Source organism: Anguilla rostrata, chromosome 3, assembly GCF_018555375.3.
Source record: "Anguilla rostrata isolate EN2019 chromosome 3, ASM1855537v3, whole genome shotgun sequence".
Lineage (NCBI taxonomy): Eukaryota > Metazoa > Chordata > Actinopteri > Anguilliformes > Anguillidae > Anguilla > Anguilla rostrata.
Window position 1 is genome coordinate 37,744,922 of NC_057935.1, and position 21,353 is coordinate 37,766,274.

The 21,353-nt window shown below is 42.6% G+C and overlaps 1 protein-coding gene across 1 annotated transcript in view; it reads left to right on the top strand.

Moving 5' to 3' along the window:
• Positions 1-21,353, top strand: part of ly75 (lymphocyte antigen 75) — a 40,965-nt gene that overhangs the window by 12,515 nt on the left and 7,097 nt on the right. Inside the window, exons 8-31 of the mRNA XM_064327405.1 lie at positions 1,059-1,216; positions 1,420-1,527; positions 2,057-2,145; positions 2,246-2,409; positions 2,742-2,941; positions 3,369-3,511; positions 5,670-5,751; positions 6,052-6,123; positions 8,670-8,790; positions 11,147-11,182; positions 12,071-12,240; positions 12,773-12,837; positions 13,297-13,373; positions 13,545-13,681; positions 14,681-14,786; positions 14,943-15,106; positions 15,685-15,808; positions 16,572-16,792; positions 17,248-17,410; positions 18,749-18,907; positions 19,245-19,367; positions 20,110-20,295; positions 20,675-20,898; positions 21,053-21,230. Coding sequence (XP_064183475.1) covers positions 1,059-1,216; positions 1,420-1,527; positions 2,057-2,145; positions 2,246-2,409; positions 2,742-2,941; positions 3,369-3,511; positions 5,670-5,751; positions 6,052-6,123; positions 8,670-8,790; positions 11,147-11,182; positions 12,071-12,240; positions 12,773-12,837; positions 13,297-13,373; positions 13,545-13,681; positions 14,681-14,786; positions 14,943-15,106; positions 15,685-15,808; positions 16,572-16,792; positions 17,248-17,410; positions 18,749-18,907; positions 19,245-19,367; positions 20,110-20,295; positions 20,675-20,898; positions 21,053-21,230 — 3,270 coding nt within the window. The remainder of the gene's footprint in view (positions 1-1,058; positions 1,217-1,419; positions 1,528-2,056; positions 2,146-2,245; positions 2,410-2,741; positions 2,942-3,368; positions 3,512-5,669; positions 5,752-6,051; positions 6,124-8,669; positions 8,791-11,146; positions 11,183-12,070; positions 12,241-12,772; positions 12,838-13,296; positions 13,374-13,544; positions 13,682-14,680; positions 14,787-14,942; positions 15,107-15,684; positions 15,809-16,571; positions 16,793-17,247; positions 17,411-18,748; positions 18,908-19,244; positions 19,368-20,109; positions 20,296-20,674; positions 20,899-21,052; positions 21,231-21,353) is intronic.

A 21,353-nucleotide genomic window follows, 5' to 3' on the forward strand; every position in this document is an offset into this window, starting at 1 on the left:
ACTTTGTTGCTTTGTTTAACAGTGTCTCCTTGTGTGACATAACACTGACCTGACAGTCAAAATATATCTTAAATAGTGAAGTGTATCAGTGTCTCCTTGTGTAACCTGCCAGTCAAAATATGTCTATTACACAGCTTAAGTAAATAGCTGAAGGATCCTGTGCTAAAAGTAATGCATCAGAACCCACATTGCTTTAGAGTTAATTCAGTTGTGGAAGGCTTCTGAGGTTGAGATACCATGGAAAGTACCATGGGAACATCAGGAAAAACCTACTCTGTGAGAAGGGTATATTTGCTAAATATGTTATCACAGCACAGCACATTTGTTTATTATAATTATTAATTATTATTAATTTTCCAAAATATATTACATGGTGTTGTTTTTTTTTGTGCAGAAGTATGTTTTGTTATGGTGAAGTATTGATAATTAAAATTTAGTTTTTGCATAAATGAATCAAGCAGCAGTACAAATACTTAAATAATTAAATTATTTCTGACCGATGTAGGTGATATGTGAATGTGGTTATTTCAGACCGATGTAGGTGATACTGTATGTAAATGTGGTTATTTCAGACTGATTTGGTGATATGTGGATGTGGTTATTTCAGACCGATGTAGGTGATATGTGGATGTGGTTATTTCAGACCAATGTAGGTGATACTGTATGTAAATGTGGTTATTTCAGACCGATGTAGGTGATACTGTATGTAAATGTGGTTATTTCAGACTGATTTGGTGATATGTGGATGTGGTTATTTCAGACCGATGTAGGTGATATGTGGATGTGGTTATTTCAGACCGATGTAGGTGATATGTGGATGTGGTTATTTCAGACCGATGTAGGTGATATGTGGATGTGGTTATTTCAGACCGATGTAGGTGATATGTGAATGTGGTTATTTCAGACCGATGTAGGTGATACTGTATGTGGATGTGGTTATTGTAGACCGATGTAGGTGATACTGTATGTGAAAGTGGTTATTGTAGACCGATGTAGGTGATATGTGAATGTGGTTATTGTAGACTGATGTAGATAACGTGTGGGTGTGGTTACTGCAGATGGAGCGATGGGAATCTGGACTGGTCTTTGGAGTGAGGAGGCTCCTCCCCTTTTCCAGTGGATTGACAAATCCCCTGTCTCCTTCACCTACTGGAGCAGGGACGAACCTCGGGTCCTCCGCGAAAGCAAGCCCACCTGCGTGTCCTACTACGGAGAGGTCTGCAATCTGGCATTATCAGAAAGGCCTTACACACAATGTTCATCTCTCCTTTAGCTGATACTTACTTGGTTTTATAGCACTTACTGTGTTTATATTCTAGTGAAGATGAAGTGGTTGCCTTTCGTACTTCAGTAAACAAACGTCTGAAAAGGGAACAGGCTTAACTGTTTAAATAACCTTCCCGTTTCTTTATTTTGCAGTTCTTCCTCTGGAGAGTCAGCTCATGTGAAGATAAGCTGCCTTTCATGTGCAAAAAGAAGGGAGAAAACGCAGAGACTGTCGTCAATGCGGGATGCCCCACCGATGGTGTAAGCATCATGTGGTCTATTATGAATCAGACAATGGCTCTTATTGGGTGCTGCCAGCTGGCATAGACAAAGCTGCGCCTGAACAAGCTCGCGTTTATAACACTCACTGCGGTCAGAGGCAGGCTGAGTGAACGTATGTACTGATCATTCTAAGGTGTGGCATCAAAATATCCATGTTTTTATTTAATTATATTTCATTGACAGATTTTGGAAGGGAAAATAATTTAAAGACTATAAAAAGCCCATAAACCAAATAACCAAAAATCCAAGCTCACCAAAATCATTGTGGAGAGGCAGAGGCATAATATCTTCAGTTTAGCTTTTTTGGATTTGGTTATATTTTCTTTGTTGTTCAAACAGTGCATGCAACAGCGCTATCGTGCAACAGTTCCATCAAGCAGTGCTATAGCAGCCGTACACTGTAAAGCTCTTAATATTATTGTGCTCTTTTACAAGCCGGCTCGTTGTGTTTCTGGTAATCCAGTTTCTCGCACAGTCATGCCTTATCACTGCTCTGTTTATCTTAAAGGAGTGGAGGAGACACGGCAGTGCATGTTACAAGGTGGATGCCAAAAAGGTTTTGTTCAAGGACAGGTGTAACCTCACAATAACGAACAGGTAATCTATCACCAGAAAAAAACTAAGACAGACACAGTCTACACTCTACTGTGCTTTTATTGCTTGGTCTGTTGGTTTACTCTTGTGGTTTCCTCCATAGATTTGAGCAGGCTTACATCAACAGCCTCATCAGAGGCCAGAGTGAGACCCAGTATTTTTGGGTGGGGCTACAGGACGCTAACAGCACCGGAGAGTATCAGTGGAGCAACAAAGATGGCCCAAACGAAAGGCTAACCTTTTCCAACTGGGCTAAGGACGAGCCGGGTAGGGCACTCAATTTCAAAATTCAACACAAAAGCCAGGTCGATAAATTAGACTTCTGAACTTCTTGATTTTTGGATAAGTTGAATCAGCCTCAGGCTGATACTTTTGAAAGAGGAAAATAAAACATTTTTTTAAAAAACATGAAACAATTGCTATTATAATTTGAGACGTGAGAAATAATCATCATAAAAAAAGTCTTTTTTACTGCTATGCTCAAAACAAATGTCTTTGAATTTTGTCATCATTAATGTAGCTTGCCTCTTCACTGTACTGCTGCTGCTGCCATGCTTCTGTGCGGCCATTTTGTGATGGCTCTCTGGATGTGTTCGCAGCTCGGCTTGGGCAGTGTGCTGTGATGTCCAGCGGGAAGCTCCTGGGCCAGTGGCAGCTGCAGAGCTGCTCTCTGTTTAGCGCCGGCTCCGTGTGCAAGAAGGAGGTCGGCCCTCACGTGGCTCCCGACCCTGAGCCCGACCCCAGTCTGCCCTGCCCTGCCGGCTGGGAGTCTAAACAGGGCCTTCGCTACTGCTACAAGGTGAGGCCGACCCGGCCGAACTTGTCAATATTTAGAGTCAAGCGGCTAGCGCTTATGTAAACGCACTAGGGCGAGAAGGGAACGGGCGAAAAATGTTTCTTGTCTGTAAAGTCTTTTGTCTGCAGTGGCTCGGTTTGGGTTGATGGGTTTGAAGAGGAATGTCAGCAAGTGAAGAGCTTCGGGTGTCTGATAGTTACATCCTCTTTTTCACAGTGTGTAATGTTTCCCTGATAAAGTCTGCACAGTCTGTTCACATTTGTTCACATTCTACATGTTGTTGAGACTGAGGCCGCCGCGTTGCCTGCACTGCGGTTCAGCCGGCGGCCCCTACGCGGCTCTGAATAAACCAGACGGCGTGGCGAAGCGCGGTGTAATCCCCCCGCGGCGGCGGCGGCGATGATGATGATGATGATGATGTGTCCGGCAGGTGTTCCATGCTGAGAGGCTGAGTCGCCAGCGGTCGTGGGAGGAGGCGGAGCGGTTCTGCGAGGCCCTGGGGGGTCACCTGCCCGGCCTCAGCAACCAGGACGAGATGGAAGCCCTGCACACCATCCTGAGGGGCTCCATCAGGTCACACCTGCCATGCCCAACACCACCCCCCCCCCAACCCCCCCAACACTGTCTGTATTAACAGGGCTAGAATAGACTGTGACATGGCCACTTACTCATGCCAATGCGGAAAGAAATGGGACCTAGTATTTCCAGTAGAGCTGCATTGCTTCTTGTTTGGCACTCGCGGTCTGTCATGTGTTTTGATAGCTCAGCTCACGCCTCGCTGACGGTTTACAGGGAGCGACTGTTAATTATCGCTTCACAGGAATGTCTGAAGGCGCTTCATGCTTGTATTTTTTTGAGTTTGGAAAGGAGTGCAGAGTAGGCCTTGGGCTCGTACACGGCCAGTGTCCGTAACAGACAAACCAGCACACAGTCCCACGGGCCTTCCGGGTCGGGCTGGCACCTTGTGAATGCCCATAAGTCCGGCAGACAGGTCCACCCGCTCCTATCAGTTCACATTCCGTAGAAGAATGTCCGTGTGCTTCCTCAGTTTTCCCGATCCTCCCACCAGTCGCTCGACCCGGCCCGCTCAGATTATTTTTGGCGCAACCTAGCACAAGGTTACCATCGGCATTCTCCCGTATGGCGGCGGCTGCCGCGTCTCCCCTTACCCGCACTCGTGCTTCCCGCAGACGTCCTCCTCGCCTCAAGCCAGTCCAGCGTCCCTCTGGCGTCGCCGCGGCGTCCCGCCGACCCTCACGCCCACCGCAGGCCGCTCCGTAAGACGGCCCTTCTGCGACGCCTCTGCAGTTCTGTTCGCCATCTGTGCGCCAGATCTTCGGCAGACCTCTGACAGGCTGTTCAGCGCTGCTGCAGTCACAGTGCTTTCTGTAACTTCACCTTTGGCTTGAGGAAACCAATAATAACTGGCTAACGTGGTACCCTGCTGCAGACTATAGCTATGTTAGTCTGTCTGTCTATTAACTTCCCATGGTCAGATTATAAGAAGTGGGATTCCCCAAACGTTCCTTTGGAGGTGGATGTTGATTTCAGTTTCACTTAAGGAGCTCAGTCCAGATTATATTGTCCTAGTCTGAATTTTTCATAAGAGTGTGTATGATAGCAGGTTTAGTACACCTTATACACAAACACTTTTTCATTTACAGTTGCTATTGTCTTAGTTTGAGTACTCGATAAAAGTAAACTCCTGCTCAGGTCAGTTTGCCATCCCAAAGTAACAATCAGCTAAAGAAAAAGGAAGCATCTGTTACAAGGATATTTAGTCCAGTAGTCTGGTATATGGTGTTATCATTGCCAACAGTATTTCAAGAATGTAACATTCTTAACATTTCAGTTTAGTTTCAGTTCTGTTCAGGTGAGATCTTGTCTCTTTGTAATTTAGAAATACCCAGGGAATTCAATATTCGGTGATCACCTCACTTGTTATGGTGAAACTAAATATGGTACATATTGGTGTAGCAGCAACGTTACATTGTCCCTGTGACACCTTAGATGTGTTCTACTGCCAAAAGCAATTTCCTGTTTTGAAAACACCTCTGTGAGAGTTGCTTGCACTCGGGAATAAAACCGGTTGAACCGCAATACAAATAATTTTTAAATGTTGCGGTTAGCAGCAAAATGAGTCACACCTCAAATGTGTGCTTTAAAAAATAAGAGCTTGGGAAAAAAAAGTTTCTGGCTGGAATGAGTTATTACTTGAAGTAGAGCTCAGGGAAAGTTTGAGGTATCTTCATTTGAGCTAGAATTCATTCACTGTTGCTAACAGACTAACTAAAAATACTTATATAATAGTTTTGTTACACATTCAGTAAATTTTCATAACCTATACCTGTAATTCTATATTAAATGATTCTGTGTTTGAACAGGAGTATTGACTATGACTAAACACCAGATTAACTAACATTGATAGGGAAGGAAATTGTCCATAAATCTAAAATGCAACGGTCTCAGATTTAAGCCAGCTCCGATGTCAGGCTGAAGCTTGATTGAGCCTCTAGGAAAAACAATTCATTTTTACTTTCTTTCAAGGTTTTCATTTGGCTAAATGAAAACCTTGAAACCTTGAAAACCCCTTAGAGCTTGAACACATGGATGGCCCTAGAAAGCATTCAGATCATCCTGTACATGTGCAACATAGCATTACAATGCACCTCCCCCCTCTGGTGGCACCGTCAGTGATGTGCAAGTGCTGTTTGCTTCCGATCTCCCACAGTAATGACCGGTACTTCTGGATCGGCCTGAACCGCAGAAACCCGGCATCGGGGAACGCCTGGGAGTGGAGTGACGGAAGACCCGTGAGTACCGCCGAAAGACTCGCGGCCAACAACGGCAAACAAACTAACGCCAGCGCGTTCTCTATCGCTCGGCCCGAGGTCCGTGAAATGTTCTGACCAGGACTGTGTTTCTATGTCATGTTTAGGAAACTGACGAGCGTGTACTCAGATCGTACGTTTTTCATTTTCAGCTGTGCTGGATGCTCGTACTAAGTAGCGTGTGCTGTGATATGGAAAATAAGGCTGCGTTCATGCAAGCGCACTCGGTGTTTGAGAGTGTTGTCATTGTACTGGCTTGACAGCTTGACTCCTCTGTCGCAGGTATCCTCTGTTATTTTCTCAGGAGAGCTTCAGGAAGATGACGAATACAATCGGGAGTGTGTTGCCCTAAAGGTAAATTCGATAACACGTCTCATTTTCCTTCGTTTTCCATGACTTTAGAAAGAGCTGACCCAAGAGAGTGTTGTTGAAGCTCTGTGATCTCCAGCAACGCAGCTGGCACTGCAGTCATGGCAAATGCTACGGTGAAATTTGCCCCACTGTTTGAGGTCAGCGATTGAACACGTGCAAAGAAGCTCTGCTCTTTGCGAGGGTTAAATAGGTCAGGTCAAAAGCAGTGGATTTTCATGATAGTAAATCAAAGAATAAGTGTCACAAGTAACCTAGTAACATTATTATGTAAGTATTTATTACTTTTAACGGTAATTGGTACGTTCAGTATTCAGCCAAGTGTCATGCGATTATAATCTTTCACATTGCTGAGATGGAATAACTAGGTAGCTGACTAATGTTGGACTGTGTCTGTTCAGGGTGAGTAGTGAAATAAGGTCACAGCGGTTCTAAGTAATGATATGATGTTCATTTCAGTTTTAGTTGCATAACTTATTTAGAGACACAGTAACAAGATTGTTTTTCAGAAACAGGAACTAGAAAAAATTAGTCTAGACTGACCCTGAAACCCCCTAAATAAAAAAGAGATGTAAAATGAAGAAAAAAAATCTAACAGTGGTGAAAAACTCTGGTGGGAGGAAATTTTACGAGAAACTGGAACTGCCCAGTGTGAAAAAAATGTTCATAGTGTGCAGATCAGATGGGAGAGAGTATTCATCTGGGCCTCCAGACTGCATCATGGCTTGGGCTCAAACCAGGACAGGGGCAGGGTTGGAAATGTCTGTGAATATAGGGCACAGAAAACAGGCAGAACCCCCAGGGAAGAGTTCTTACAGTAGGTTGGCAACTTGAAAAGCACTTTTTAAAGGGTAATTAGACCCTACAACACTTAACAAAAAAAATAAATCTGTTGCCATGTTTGTTTGCTTACTTTATATTTAGACATTTTAATCCATGCCCTTATTTCAGCATTTCTGAAATAATATAATTTTACTTTTTAATACAATGGAACACTGATGGCAGCTGATTGGCTAGATTGGTTTTGGAGCAACGCTTCTCAAACCCGAGAAACATGGTGGCCTGTTCATTAACTCTCTCACTGTCCACCTAAACGGTCCGCTAAAATATGTTTCTGAAAACATTTGAGGCGAGAAATAGGCTACATAATTGCTAAATCTTGGTTTATATTTGATCTGAAACGCCTCATTTGACAGTTTGATCCAAGTTTCATGAGCCTACACTTTACAAATTATTTGCATATGGAATACTTTATGCAAATGAGAAGGACACACCCACCCCAAGATGCATTTTTCAGAATTGTGAAGTGGCGAAGCCAGACTGAAACAGTGAGGGCAATTACTCTTTAAATACTGTACATGTCGAGGCCTGAGTGTAATATGGGAAAGCCCCAGGGTGCTATGCGGTAGCAGAATGTCGAAAAGGTTTGAAGAAAGGGGGTGTGCGTGACTATGAGCGTGATCCTGGACAGACATACATTTCCGGTCTGATAACCAATCAAGGTTGAGCATGTGAAAAACAACGTGCAGCAACCTTCTGAAATGGCCTGTTCAGCCCGAAGGAAGAGAACCTCACTGGATATGTTTTTAAAACAATGCTTTGGTTTTTTTTTCTTTTACGAAATCTTATCAATGCGTTTGGTATACCTTGTGGAATAATATATTTCCAAAAACACTTAAACTTAGCAGAGTCTGTCTGAAGCTCAAACATGCATAAGGGAAATTATTTCATAAAACAGGGGCTCTGTAGTAAAAGGTTCCTGTCTCCCATTCTAATTTTAGTTATTACTGGATCTTTCAATTGGCCAGCACCTTCTGAACAAAGTAACAGGTGGAGAGTAAAGGACAAGTAATCCACTAAGATAGTGTGGAGCAAGACCATGTTAAACCTTATGAGTTAAGAGAAGAGTGTTATAGTCAGCTCTAAATTTAACATACGAAGAGGAAAAGCAACCTCCAGTCGGGTGTGTTCACATATAGCTTGCTTCTTGTTAGTAGCAGCCACATCCTGTATCAGTTGGATGCTTTTCAAGGTCATATTTGTGCAACCAGATAGTAAGGCGTTATAAAATAATCCAGCCGAGAGGTTATAAAAGGATAAACAATATTCCTGAGGTGAAAAAGGGACTCTATTGTGATATTATTCATGTGGGCCTGAACTGTCAGATCTGAGTGAATAGGGACTCCAAGGACCACATTAGCTATGACAGCAAACAGGAACACATCCCCTCACCATCTAAAGAAATAAAAAATGAATGAATTAATCTTCCAGTGATTTGGGGCCTACTAGCAATATCTCAGTCTTATCTCAATCGAGTTAAGGGAAATGTTTGGTCATTCAGAGCTTTTTCTACAAGACAACCCTCTAGCTTGGCAAACTACAAATATTTTCTGCACAGACAGACACTCACCAAGATATAAGAATTCATGTACGTTAATTTTCAGTATCAACAGTGTGTTACATTTCAGCTGTCTGGCTTTGGATTCTTTATCAAGTGTTCTAAAGCTTGTTCTTCTTTTCTTTTGAAACAGACAATGAGGAGGTCCTATTTGTCTTTCATCCTTTTGCTCCGGGGTCATTCGCTGCAGCAGTTTTTTGCCAGTCCTTTTCACTGTGATGCCCAGCTGGAGTGGGTCTGCCAGATCCCTCGAGGTAAGAAAAAAAACATGGATGACATGTTGAGCTCAAGCTTGGTGCTGTTAATATGTTCAGCAGAGTCGAATCTTGACCATGTTACTGTCATCTACAGCTGGGTTTTTTGTATCGTATCATAGTATCTACAGTGGTGCCCATGGAGGGACTCACCCCAGGATTCAAACACACTTCGCCAGTTTAACTTTCGGGTTCAAAAATGACCCTTTCCTGAGTTTAACCTTCCTCCTGTGTTCCGGTCAAATCTGACCGATCTACAACTTTCCTAAATCATAAATATTGTGTTTTTCATCTGATTGCCTCAAGACCTTATGTTTTCCTCCACACTAGGCATTTGAATGTAAAATTGCTGATCACCGCTTTCATTGAATTTTGAGTGGTTTAGTCAACTTTGTTACACCTGTGGTGTTCCGGGTCTAAAATGACCTCCATAGGAAATTAATGGGTAAAACTATATTACGTTCATCCAGCAGATGGAAAACCCCCATACACACACCCACTCACCCACACATCCACAACCACAACCCCCTCACCCCCCACCCATCCGCCCCCGACCCTTCAGGTTGTCCTACAAGCGATACAAAAACTCTTTGCATTTTAATGGGTCTCCATGCGAAATGGGGGGGTGGGACTAGATTCAGCTGTAAATTATGCTGATACAGTATGGAACACATCTGTTGGTTAAGGGTCCAAGGTATCAAATGAGCCTCAAACCACCATGCTGCTGCCATATATGCAGTAGATACAAGCATTGTTTCTCCTGAATATTTTTTCCATTAAGTTCAACAGGAAAATTAATCAGGAGAAACAATGCTTGTAGTATCTACTGCATATCTGGCAGCAGCACGGTGGTTTGAGGCTCATTTGATGCCTTGGACCCTTGATGACTTAAGGCCATTTAGCCAGCAAATGGCCTTAAGTGATGATTTTGATAGGTCACAGACATCAGGAAGTCATGGCATGCAAGCGATATGCAACCAAATACAAAAAATGACTATTTATTTGACATTATGTTGATTTGTCTATCGTATAAGTGAATTTCCCCATTTCTAGCTTTTCCCCAAGCAGTTCACTGCAGCAAAAGTAAATGAGCAAATGGTGGCGTAGAAGGTCTCAGGAGTGCATTTTTTAAATTCTTGCGAATTTTCTGACCAATGATTTGTTGTTAAGACCATTAAAAGCTTAATTTTTTGCCATTTTGGGCTTGGCCCATTTTTTTTGCCCAGGAGTGTACATTTTCAGTGTCTGTTCTTTTAAGGCATTTTCATCGTCTTACTGTATGAGTCTTTTTCCACTCTGCAGTTGTGAAATTAGAAGCCATATTCAAAGTTAAGAGCCACGCATCTAGTACAGCGAAAAAATCAATTGTGTATTATAGTAAAAACGTGTGGTGTAGACTGAAGAAATACTGTCTCTCTGGACTGAAGTAGGAAAACATTTATTCACCGATTTTTTGATGAGTGATAGTCTTCTGGTACACCTAAGCACTGATGAGGTCTCAGTCCGTTTGTTGTTCACACAGCAGCTGCTTTAGAACTCAGACCCCACTGCTGTAGCGTGGATTATGGGCAGAGGTTTACATAAGGGGTACGCAAGTATTCTTTAATGGAAAAATAGATTGAAATGCGTATTATTTTATGTCCTAAGCGAATATGTACCTAAAAATCGGTAGACATTTGCATCGTTATGACATGAAAATTGCTGTCAATTTTAATCTATTTGACATTAATGTGTGCTTGTTTACCGCTTACTTCAGCATGGCCTCTGCAGATGTTTTTATCACTTGGTTGTGCTACATGTAGAGGAAACTGATGTCGGAAGTTAACACACAATCCCTCAAACACCAGCAGCCGTTCTGCTGTTTATTTTTAGCTGGGTGTGCTCAAAAGTCAGTACAGCTACGTAGAATCAATGTACGGAAAGTCTAGAGGTAGTAAAGTATACAGAAAAACTCAAAGTGGCCTCTGGCCTCAAAAAGAACCACAGATGATCCGTGCTGAGGTGGTCTGAATTCAGTTATTTTCAGAGGGGTCTGACTTTGTTTTGTGTGTTCACACTAAAGTATGAACACACACAGGAAAACTGCGTCAGTCATCAGTCTGAGTCCACTTAAATGGCCAAAAAGAACCAAGTGTGAAAACATCCTTCAGCTCTCCAGGGCACTGAGATGAGAGTGCTCAACTTTTCTGTCCGTAGGATCCTTGTTCTAAAAATGGACAGGACCACACTTTGACACAAGCCACCGTCAGATATCTCCACAGTGGTTTAAGCTGAATTCATTTGAAATGAAGCTGCTGTGAAGCTTGGCCTGATGATTGTTTTTATGATATGATGTTTACTTTCTTTCTGTCATCAGGAAAGACGCCACGTACTCCTGCATGGTATAACCCGGGTAAGTGCTGCGCTTGCTTATTCGGTGGCCCACAGGGTTTCCCACTGGAAGTACTGGCCACTGTGCTCAACTCGTTCTGCTGCAGCTTACAAGGGGGGTTTTCACCTGTGAATGACAAACTACATGGCAATGTTGTAAATAGAACATTTATATTACACACACAATGTTATTTAGAGGTTCATAACAGTAATACAGCTATTTACAATACTGCACAACCCCAACTTCTCTAGAAAAGTACATTTCCAAAGTACATTTCCTGTGCCCTCTGGTAGACTGTGTCCTCCACTGAAGGGCCATTTACACTTTTTGCCATAAATGAAACATTTCCCTGCCCTGTTCATTGCTGAGAATTTGTTATAATAATAATAATAATGATAATAATAATAATAATAATAATTATTATTATTATTATTATTGTTGTTATTATTATTATTATAGTCATAATACATTTCCTTCTCCAGTTTAAGCTACACAAGCCAAACTTTCCAATTGTAAACTATCATGCACTGATTTGTGTGCATTTTCTAAACAATTTAGTGTTTTTTTGTATGTATCTTTAACTGTATGATTCACTTATTTTAAACTAGCGTATCAAGTTATTAAAACAGTCTCCATTATTTAAACATTGCAGAAAATCCGCATACCTACAAGCTGCAGTTCTGCAGTCATTTAAACTATACATTTTCCATGGTAACCTTTGGGAGCATTCTGGTGGTGTTGTAGGCTAATCCTAATTAATGTTAAAGCATGGCACACTTGGTTGAACATACCGAAATAAATTGTAGACACTGCGTTTGTTATATCTGAGATGAGCGTTGCAAGAACTTAGCATCATTTGTGTGTGTGTGTGTATGTGTGTGTGTATACATGGGTGTTTGTTTTTGTTAGGTGGGCACCATGAGTCATCAATATTCGTTGATGGAAAAGAATTCTGGTTTGTGAGTGACCCCCAGCTCTCGTATGACGAAGCTGGCCTGTACTGCTCAGGTAATAGCAGCACATTGGCAACACCACAGACCATGAATCAAGTTGGAGTTATCCTATCACAACTTAAAAAGGTACATCACAAAGCTATCCTAACAACTTAAAAATTCCATCACAGATTAATCCTAACACAACTTCAACAGGTACATCACAGAGTTATCCTTACACAACTTAAAACGTTACATCACAGAGCTATTGTAACAACTTAAAGATTCCATCACAGACCAATCCTTACACAACTTAAAACATTACATCACAGAGATATCCTATCCTTTTTCTACCTGTCTGAATAAAGCAAAAAATACAAAACCAGGACTGAGTGTCCCATTCTCCTTAAGACAATGTTGCATTGTGTAGAATGTGAGGGGCCAAAATGTGTTTTTAAAATTGTCAGTATTTTTTTTGAGTGTACATTGAATAGGCTTGATAAACGTTTAACAACTTTTTAAATCACTAATAAAAGCACTCACTGAGAGATAATTAATAATCAGTTTTGAGAAAGTACTTCCTTACAATCTACCACATTTCATAACAGGCAACTGTTTTATTGAAGCGAGTCTGACAATGTGTTGTGACTTGCAGATAACCAGTCCAATGTTTTTTCAGCTTTCCGGGGAAAGACTGAGCTGGTGGGTGGAGATTTTGGAATCTGGGCTGTCTTTTCCCATGCCGTGAGTCACTTATCAAAGCTTACACTAATTGGCAGGTGTAGGCTACTGCAAATGCTGTTGGACTTTTTGCTTAAAAAAAAACAAGACCGGGTCAAAACCTAGTATATGGCTGGACCGGCCAACCAATGTGCGACTTCATAACTCGGCCGACCAATGGTGTAACCTCATCACTCACTCAGTCACAGACATTTGCGTTTGTAGGGCTGGCCCTGCTGTTGTGGTCCAGCCAAAAACTATTCAGCAACTAGTCATACTGTACGTTTCAGTTGTTCAATTTCCTCTCACTGTCATTTTTCAGTGCTGCAGGTTATTTTTTGATTATTGGTTACTTTTACCTATGTTATGTGTGCCGTTGAACATTACTGTTCGGAGGCCTTAGAACACTTATAATTTTACGTGACCCAATGTACATGTCTGAAATGTGAGTGAAAATGCATTCACATGTTTTGCCTCCTTCAGATTCCACCCAATACTCCACCACTATTCAACATTCCATGGCAGATGTTCTTCCTTGAATCCAGATTCCTCAATTCCTGGTAAGCGAGCATCTGCACGTTTCTTATTCCGCTGAGGCACATTTAGAACATTTTGTATGTCCTGAAAACTCTCGTGAAACTCCCATTCATTCAAAGAGCCTTGCATTTTGCAACGGGTTTTAAAGGTGGAGGGGGGATTTCACTGCGCTCGTTTTGACACGTTTTCCACAGAGCGAGAATACAGCTGTGACCGGGCCTTGCCATTTGTGTGTGAGAAAGTCAACACCACCTCTGTGGAGAGGAACCCACTGGAGCCGCACCCTGGAGGCCTGCCCTGTGGGAATGATTCCGTGGCCTTCAGAGACAAGGTTAGCAGCAGGACGGCAGTGGTCTTACCTACTCAACAGCAGGCCCTCTACTTCACTTCAGCCCTCACTTGTTTTTGTGTTTGTTTTCCATATATAATAATAATGGACAGGTCTGAGGTATGGGTGTCATATAGGTCATGTCTGTTAAGAAGCAATATTCAAATATTTGACCCCCCTACTGTGTATCGGATGGTGGTGGTGAAGAAGGAGCTACTCTCACCTATGGTCTATGGTCACTATGGGTAGTGATCGAAAGAGTGAGGTCGCGAATACAAGCAGGGTGGCAGGGCTTACTCTCTTCAGAGTAGGGCCACTGCTTCTCCGCATTGAGAAGAGTCAGGTGAGGTTGTCTGGGCATCCTGGGCGCCTCCCTTTGGAGGTGTTTCGGACATGGCCATCTGGGAGGAGACCCAGGGGCAGACCTAGGACACGCCGGAGGGATTATATCTACTGGCTGGCCTGGGATTGCCTTGGGATCCACCGGGATGAGTTGGAGGAAGTAGCTGAGGAGAGGGATGTCTGGGGTGCTCTGCTTGCCCTGTTGCCACCGTGACCCTGATCTGAACTAAGCGGTTAAAAAATGATTGGATGGATGGATTGACCCCCCTAGCCACCCTCTAGAAAATATAAATGTTCCAGTCCAAGTGAACTACCAAGGAACTGCCTCATTATTAGCACAGTACACCCATGGTAAAATAATAATTAAGTCAGTATGGGTTTACACTGCAGAATAATTTAATAGAAGATCCTGTTCAAGAAGATAACAAATACTGTTTCTCTCAGCTGGCTAATGTAACAAGACTGTTAATCCTCAGATTACTCTGGGTGTTTACAGTTATTTGCATTTTCACAAGAGATAATATAGGTACAGTTTTATTGTAGTTCTCGATCAGCACATGAGGTGATCATACATGATAGTATAGTGGGAAAGTATGACTTTAAAGAAAGAACGTTCAAAATAAATAATTTAAATAAAGCTTTCCCCTCCCCCGCCCGCAGTGCTACACAGTGTTGCAGCCGAAGTATCTGTCATTTGAAAAAGCCAGCGAACTCTGCCAGAAACTGCGGGGAACCCTGCCTGTCATCTCCAGCCAGGCCGAGCAGGGTGAGAGTACTGCCCCAGCCCTCACCCTCGTCAGTCACTCCTGACATCATGATCCCGCCCCTTTCACATCCTTCAGAGCTGTTCTCCTCATAATCTTTTGGCCGGTTTTACTTTCGTTTATTCACATGTCCCCCCCCCCCCCCCCCACCTAAACAGATTTCATCTTGTCGCTGCTGCTCGGTCATTTACCCCGTAAACTTTGGATCGGACTGAGGCGTCAACATAGCAGGCCGGACTGGAAGTGGGCGGATGGTTCTCCCCTCACCTTAGACAACTTCAACACCTTACTGCACGGGCAGATGCGCTTCCTGCCCATCAGCGTGAGTTTCGCACTTCTCGTTTGCGTTTCTCTCCATCTTTGAGCTGGCAACATCTGTTCATTGTTTCTTTAGGAGAAAAAAAACCCTCTGGCGAACCCAGGGAAAATGCTTGGTTAGACTCACTTGCCGTTCAATGCATTATTTATTTATTGTTTTGAACAACTTTCTTGCCGATTTTGCAACACCCAATGGGATTCCCGGCCACATTATGTTCTATTAATCCTGCACCAGATCATGGGGTGCACTACAGTCAAGATTACAGTGCAGAACACAACTTGTAAGAAAGAAAATGTATTATAGCCTGGAGCAAAACACTAGCCTTTTAAAATAACACAAGCCAGGCAAAATTCACAAATTATCACAATTACTGTTATAATGTCAAAGTAAGCTCAAAGTAAAGCACTTCATGCTTTACCAGTCCAAATAAATACAAAGTGTCAGATGTGATGCAGCTCTTACAGTGGTTACGGTGGTACATAATGGTGATTGTAAAGTCAACTTCTGGTTGACCCTGTACAGTTGACTTCCCTTGGGGAGATTTAATTTTAATTCCCTGCTCCCTCTTTCCTCTGCATAAGAGCTTTGGAACGTTGGACCTATGTGCGATATTGTACAATGACGCTAGTGCAGAAATGATGGGCACCTGGGACTACAGGACCTGCTCTGAGCCGCAGTACGTCGCGGTCTGCGAACATTATGCAGGTAAATGTGGTTCATACTGTAACGGCTATGGAGTGACTGTGTGCATTGAGGCTTTAGCATGCGTCGAAAATGCTACGTTCATCATGATGACATTGCGACGATGATGAGGACGCTGTTGATCAGCAGCTTTACCCTGAGCAAGACCCTTTAACTGAACAACTGTAATATCACAACTGAGGGAAAAACAGTTTCATCACCATCATCATTAACAGGCTGTACTAGATCACTGTGCACCCTTCCCAACTTTTCTTCTAGGTCTATCTAGCAGCTTCTTAACCCATTCCATCCCAGGGCTTCTCATTCTGTAATTTGCATTTACTTTTGGTGCTATCCTTTTTTGCGAAAAACCACAGCCAACAATCCGAGACTTTTACCATTTCAATAAAATTCAGTTTAGAGGATTATTTTTAGTTGGGATTGTCTATGTGCACTGGTACCAATATCAACCTACAGAGAGAATTTTAAAGATGTTATGAAGAGTAATGTAGACACAGAGAGCCAAATCACTTCAACCTTTTGCAGTTTCATATGAAAGTAGACAAAAAAGAAAGGAGATGAGACTATGCTGAAAAAATACATCTGGAATAATGCAAGAAATCTTCAGAAAGGAACAGGTTTAAACTAATAAATACCATCCATCAAAAGAAAGGAAACAGAGTGGATGCATGTGAGGACCACTATGTAAAACAGAGTGCTCTTAATTGGGAGGGCAGGAGGGGATGTCAGTTTTGCCAAGATGAATCTTCTGTAAAATCAATTTCAGACAAACCGGAAAGCCCCAAGGCCCCAGAAGGAAACTTTGTTGTGAGCAACCACACATACAGAGTCTTGCAGGGGAACATGACCTGGTTCACAGCTGTGGAGCTGTGTAAGAAGCAGGACATGGACCTGGCCAGCGTGCTGGATGGATCTCAGCAGGCGGGGCTCACCGCTGCCACCGGCAGAGCCGGCGCCCCCCTGTGGATCGGCCTCTTCAGCGAAGACGTAGGTGCCCGCTCTCAAAAACCACCCGGTTCAAAAACCTACCCAACTTTTTTTCCTTCTGTCTGTGTGACCACTTATGTTGAACTCATTTCATGTGACTGTTAGATACAGTGTTTCTTAAACCATCAACATAAGCTGAGATATTGACCTTATTTCTGAGAACAAACTTTACTGTTCTTTTAATGCCCAATCCACATGGTTCTTTTACTAAATTCGCAAGTATTCCTTGTCCTTAAAAAGAATTCTGCCTCTGATCTGTATCAGTTTTTTTTTTTTAAAGGTTCCCTCTCAACGGAATGGTAGTGTATTTTTTCTGGCAGTGCCTCTCTTAATAGCATATTGAGGCTGTTTAGTTGGAGTCCTGCAAGTTAGGAATATATGAGTCAGCGGAAACTTCCTGAATCCAGACCGTGTGAGAGCCCTTCTCATTTGATGACATGTCATGTCTTGGCCAGGACGGGGCCCACTACCGCTGGACGGACCACAGCCACACGGTGTTCAGCCGCTGGTTCTCGGAGCCCACCAGTGGGCGCTGTGTCTACTTGGACACTGACGGCTTCTGGAAGGCCACCAATTGTGAGGAGGAGCTGGCAGGAGCCATCTGCCACGTTCCCCAAGGTGACTGCGTTTGGGTGGACTAGACTTGGCCATGGCTCGCTCTCTTAAAGGGGAACAGTCACCGATGTCCCCATTGACTCATTTCCAAATTAAACAAACTTATAAATGACCTTGCTAATGTGACGTAATATACTGTAACTCCTGCACTGTGTTCACCTACACATTTGGCATCAGTGCCATTTAATTAATTCTGTAAGACAGAAGTGTCCTTCTTCAAGATTGACTGCTCTTAAGTGAAGACATTTTGATTGCTTTAGATCAGGGCTTCTCAAACTTGGTTCCAGGGCCTTGTTGTGCATGCTAATTTTTGTTTTAAATAATCTCAGTTCCCCAAGTGTAGCAGGCTGTTAGTAGTTATAAACTAGACACTTATGAGTCCACATTATGTCAAAGATGGATTATCAAACAGACTTTTCAATCGGTCATAGCAGTTTTCCAACAACTAATGTGCTCTGTGACAAATAATTCCTTATTACTGTCACGGAACGGGTAGGTAGGACCCAAACGCAGAGTGGGGAAAAAACTCAGGAGACATCGAAAGGAAAATTCAAACAAAGAGTTTACTTTCATACAAGTAACAAAACCAGGAAACCAGAAACGAGGCCACGCAGGGCAAGTCTGAAAAATACAAAAACTTCAGAACAAAAAGCAGAACTTTAAAAAACCAAAAATATGCAGAGCCAAACTTTCAGAACAGCAAGCAGAAACACAGATACTCGGGCAGAAACTCACGGGTGGAAACAGAGTCAGAAACACAGTGGCAGAAACACATGCAGAAACACAAGGAACCAACACCTGAGTCAGGGAAGCAAAGAACTTAAATAGATAGGGAAACTGATCAGACAAAGGTGAACACCATTCACAATTACACCAGACAAGAAGGAATAACAAGATGCAGAGAAAAACAATGATAGAATAATTGAAAACAATAATAGTATTAACACAGGGATAACAAGAGGGAGCAACTGAAATACAAACTGAAGTACCGCCATCTGGCGTTCCAGAAAAGGAAAAAACAGAACCAGAAAGGCAGAATCCTGAAAATGACATGTTCTCAATAACCTCATTTGTTCGAGAAGCTAACTAGCTGAATGCATGGTGATGTAGCAGAACTGACTTTGGAAAACCTTGGTTCAAATTAGTCAGAAAGATGATGTAGTTCCACACAGTTTGGGTTCATGAAAGCTCACCTTCGTGTCCCAACACAGGCGTTTGGCACGTTCTCCTGAAACCTCACCGTGGAGTATGAGTAACTGAACCAAAATGGCTTTGTGTAGGAGTTACACTGCAGATTACTCTCATGTATTCTATCCCAATTTGTATTTTTTTCGTTTTCAGTGGAAAAGACTCTCGAGGATGCTGCAGTAAAATGTCCACACAGGGCCAATGGGCCTGGCTGGACGCCATTCAGAAACCACTGCTACGCCTTTTACAGGCAAGCCTCACGTTGGGCCGCATTTGACAAGGGGGACAGCCGCGAAACATGCAAGAAATTAGGTAAGGGTGAGCGCTACTTGGCGTTCCTGACAATCTGTGAACCAAAAATATGAGGTGAAATTTACTGGGTTTCATAAGTATTAGCTTCTGGGTGTCTTTTAATGACCGATGATACTTATTGTAATTGCACAGTCCATAATTTTAGTTGCATTGAGACTTCTACTGAATGCGGCGTCAGGGAGAACACAAGCCTTACGTAGCCTTCCCCAGCGCTGCATTCGTTTAAGGCACACACCAGTATTTTTTTTTTATTTACAAGCATGCTCTATTAACAGGTTATTAAGCCTTTCTTTAAAATTCCAAGCAACCCTGTTCATTTTTCTTCATTTTATTTTAGACCCCAGTGCAGAAGTCTTAACAATCAGAGATGAGGAGGAGAATGACTTTGTGAGAAAGCAGCTGCTGCCTTTAAGAGATATGGTGATGTTTGTGTGGATCGGAATCTTCAAAGACAATGAAAGTGAGTTCTCTTGTTGCTTTTCGTCATTACTACTGGCCGCGGCCTTTCAAGAAGAAAGCCCATAGTATAGAAGTTTCTTTTCAGATGTTGGTATCAGTGCGGTGTTTGATTAAGTATTTTCTATGGATAATGGTCCTGCACAATGCCTAGTTTCTGTCTTGAATAAAGGAAGGATACAATTGCTTTGAATTCCTCAATATGGTTTTTCATGATTTTGTATTTAAGTGTGTGGATCGGCCTTTGTGCCTTAAATTATTGATAATAATAAAACTGTATTTGGAATTGGACCAGATGATGAATTGGTGCCCGCCATCAATATCGCTGGAATTAAATTTAACTATTACCCAAAGTTCCATGGCAGTGGTTCTCAAACTTTTCAGGACTAAGGCACCCCTGCAAAAAGCAAATGACATAAGCAGTTTGTAGCACCATAATCACACGTTTTTAAGTGATAAACATTGCTCACACTATGAAATTGTGGAGCCGACAAAGTCATACACAAATTCACATAGATGAGTGCTCCTAATACATTTGATTATTTTGTCCATGAATCACACAGAAGGTGTGTAAATGGCCCTTAATATAAGCATTGTGAGGACCCATAGTATAGCCATTTTCTCACTGAAAGTAACATACACTACAGTAGTTTGTGGCTGTAGTTTTTATTAACAATGGTGAAAACATAAAAGTTTGAAAACTTTGACGACACTGATATTTGTTTTGGTTGTTTGTTGCTCTGTAGCTAACCAGCTGAAATGGTACGATGGCACTAACGTCCAATACTCCAACTGGTTTGAGGGAAGACCCAACATAACTGACAAGTTCATGGCTGGCCTCTCCTCCTCAGGCTCTTGGAAATTATTCACCAGTAAACATAGTTTTGAACGCATCAAGCAAATCAGCGTTGTTGCTTGCAAAATTGACTATGGTAGGTTTTTTCAACTGTGGTGGCTACTTTGTTCATTTAGTTATTGTGATCAAAGAACATGCTCTGTCCTTTAGATTATTTTGAGTGAATCTAAATGATTGTGAACCCGTTTCATCATACAAAGACAAGACTTACAGTTGGGTAGGGCGGGGTTGTAGGACAGTACATGTTTACCCTTGAGCAAGGTACCTAACCTGAATTGCTTTAGTATCCAGTTATATAAATGGATCGTATTTACTCAAAAGTCACTAAATGCCTGCAATGTAATTTAATGCACCGTGCACTTGGATGGAGAATTGCGATCTCTGAATTACTGAAATGCCGCATCTAAACACCAGTGTTCTTTCTCTTACACTTCTTACACCCCCCCCCCCCCAAGATTCAAAAGAGGACTTCAGCAAATACGTCAGCGATTTAGAGAATTACGGCAACTTGAAGTACAAGGTGATCCCGAAGAAGCTGACGTGGTCAGAGGCTTTGCGGGAGTGTGAGAACATGGACGGCCATTTGGCCAGCGCTCACGAACTCGCGCAAGACGCTCACCTCCAGATGATGTCCAAGATGGATGGCTTCCCGCTGTGGATTGGACTCTCCAACCAGGATGTAAGGGACTCTGGCCTACGATGCAATACATTATGTATACACAGTTGGAATATATGTATATTTGAATGTATTAATGATAAGTGTAAACATGTAGCTATCCATCCTCTTTTCACAAAATGCAACCGCAATAAAGGTCTGTGCAAACTTTTTTCAGGAAGGTGGCTCATCGTTTGAATGGTCAGATGGGACTATCTATGACTACAAGCCATTGGGCTTTTCGTACTCTGGCTCTGAAGGCAACTGCATGCTTGTGAACAGGATGGGATCGTGGGTGCAAGCGGACTGCACCACTCGGCAAGAGGGAGCGATCTGCTACGTCAACACCACTCAAAGTAAGTCTCACAACATTCAGCGCTTTCACGTCAATCTGTGTTGGGGAAGAGAAGGAAGCTATATGTGTGTGGAAGGACCGCTGCTTTAAGTGCATTGCTAAGTTAAGTGCTAGTTTGGCAGTT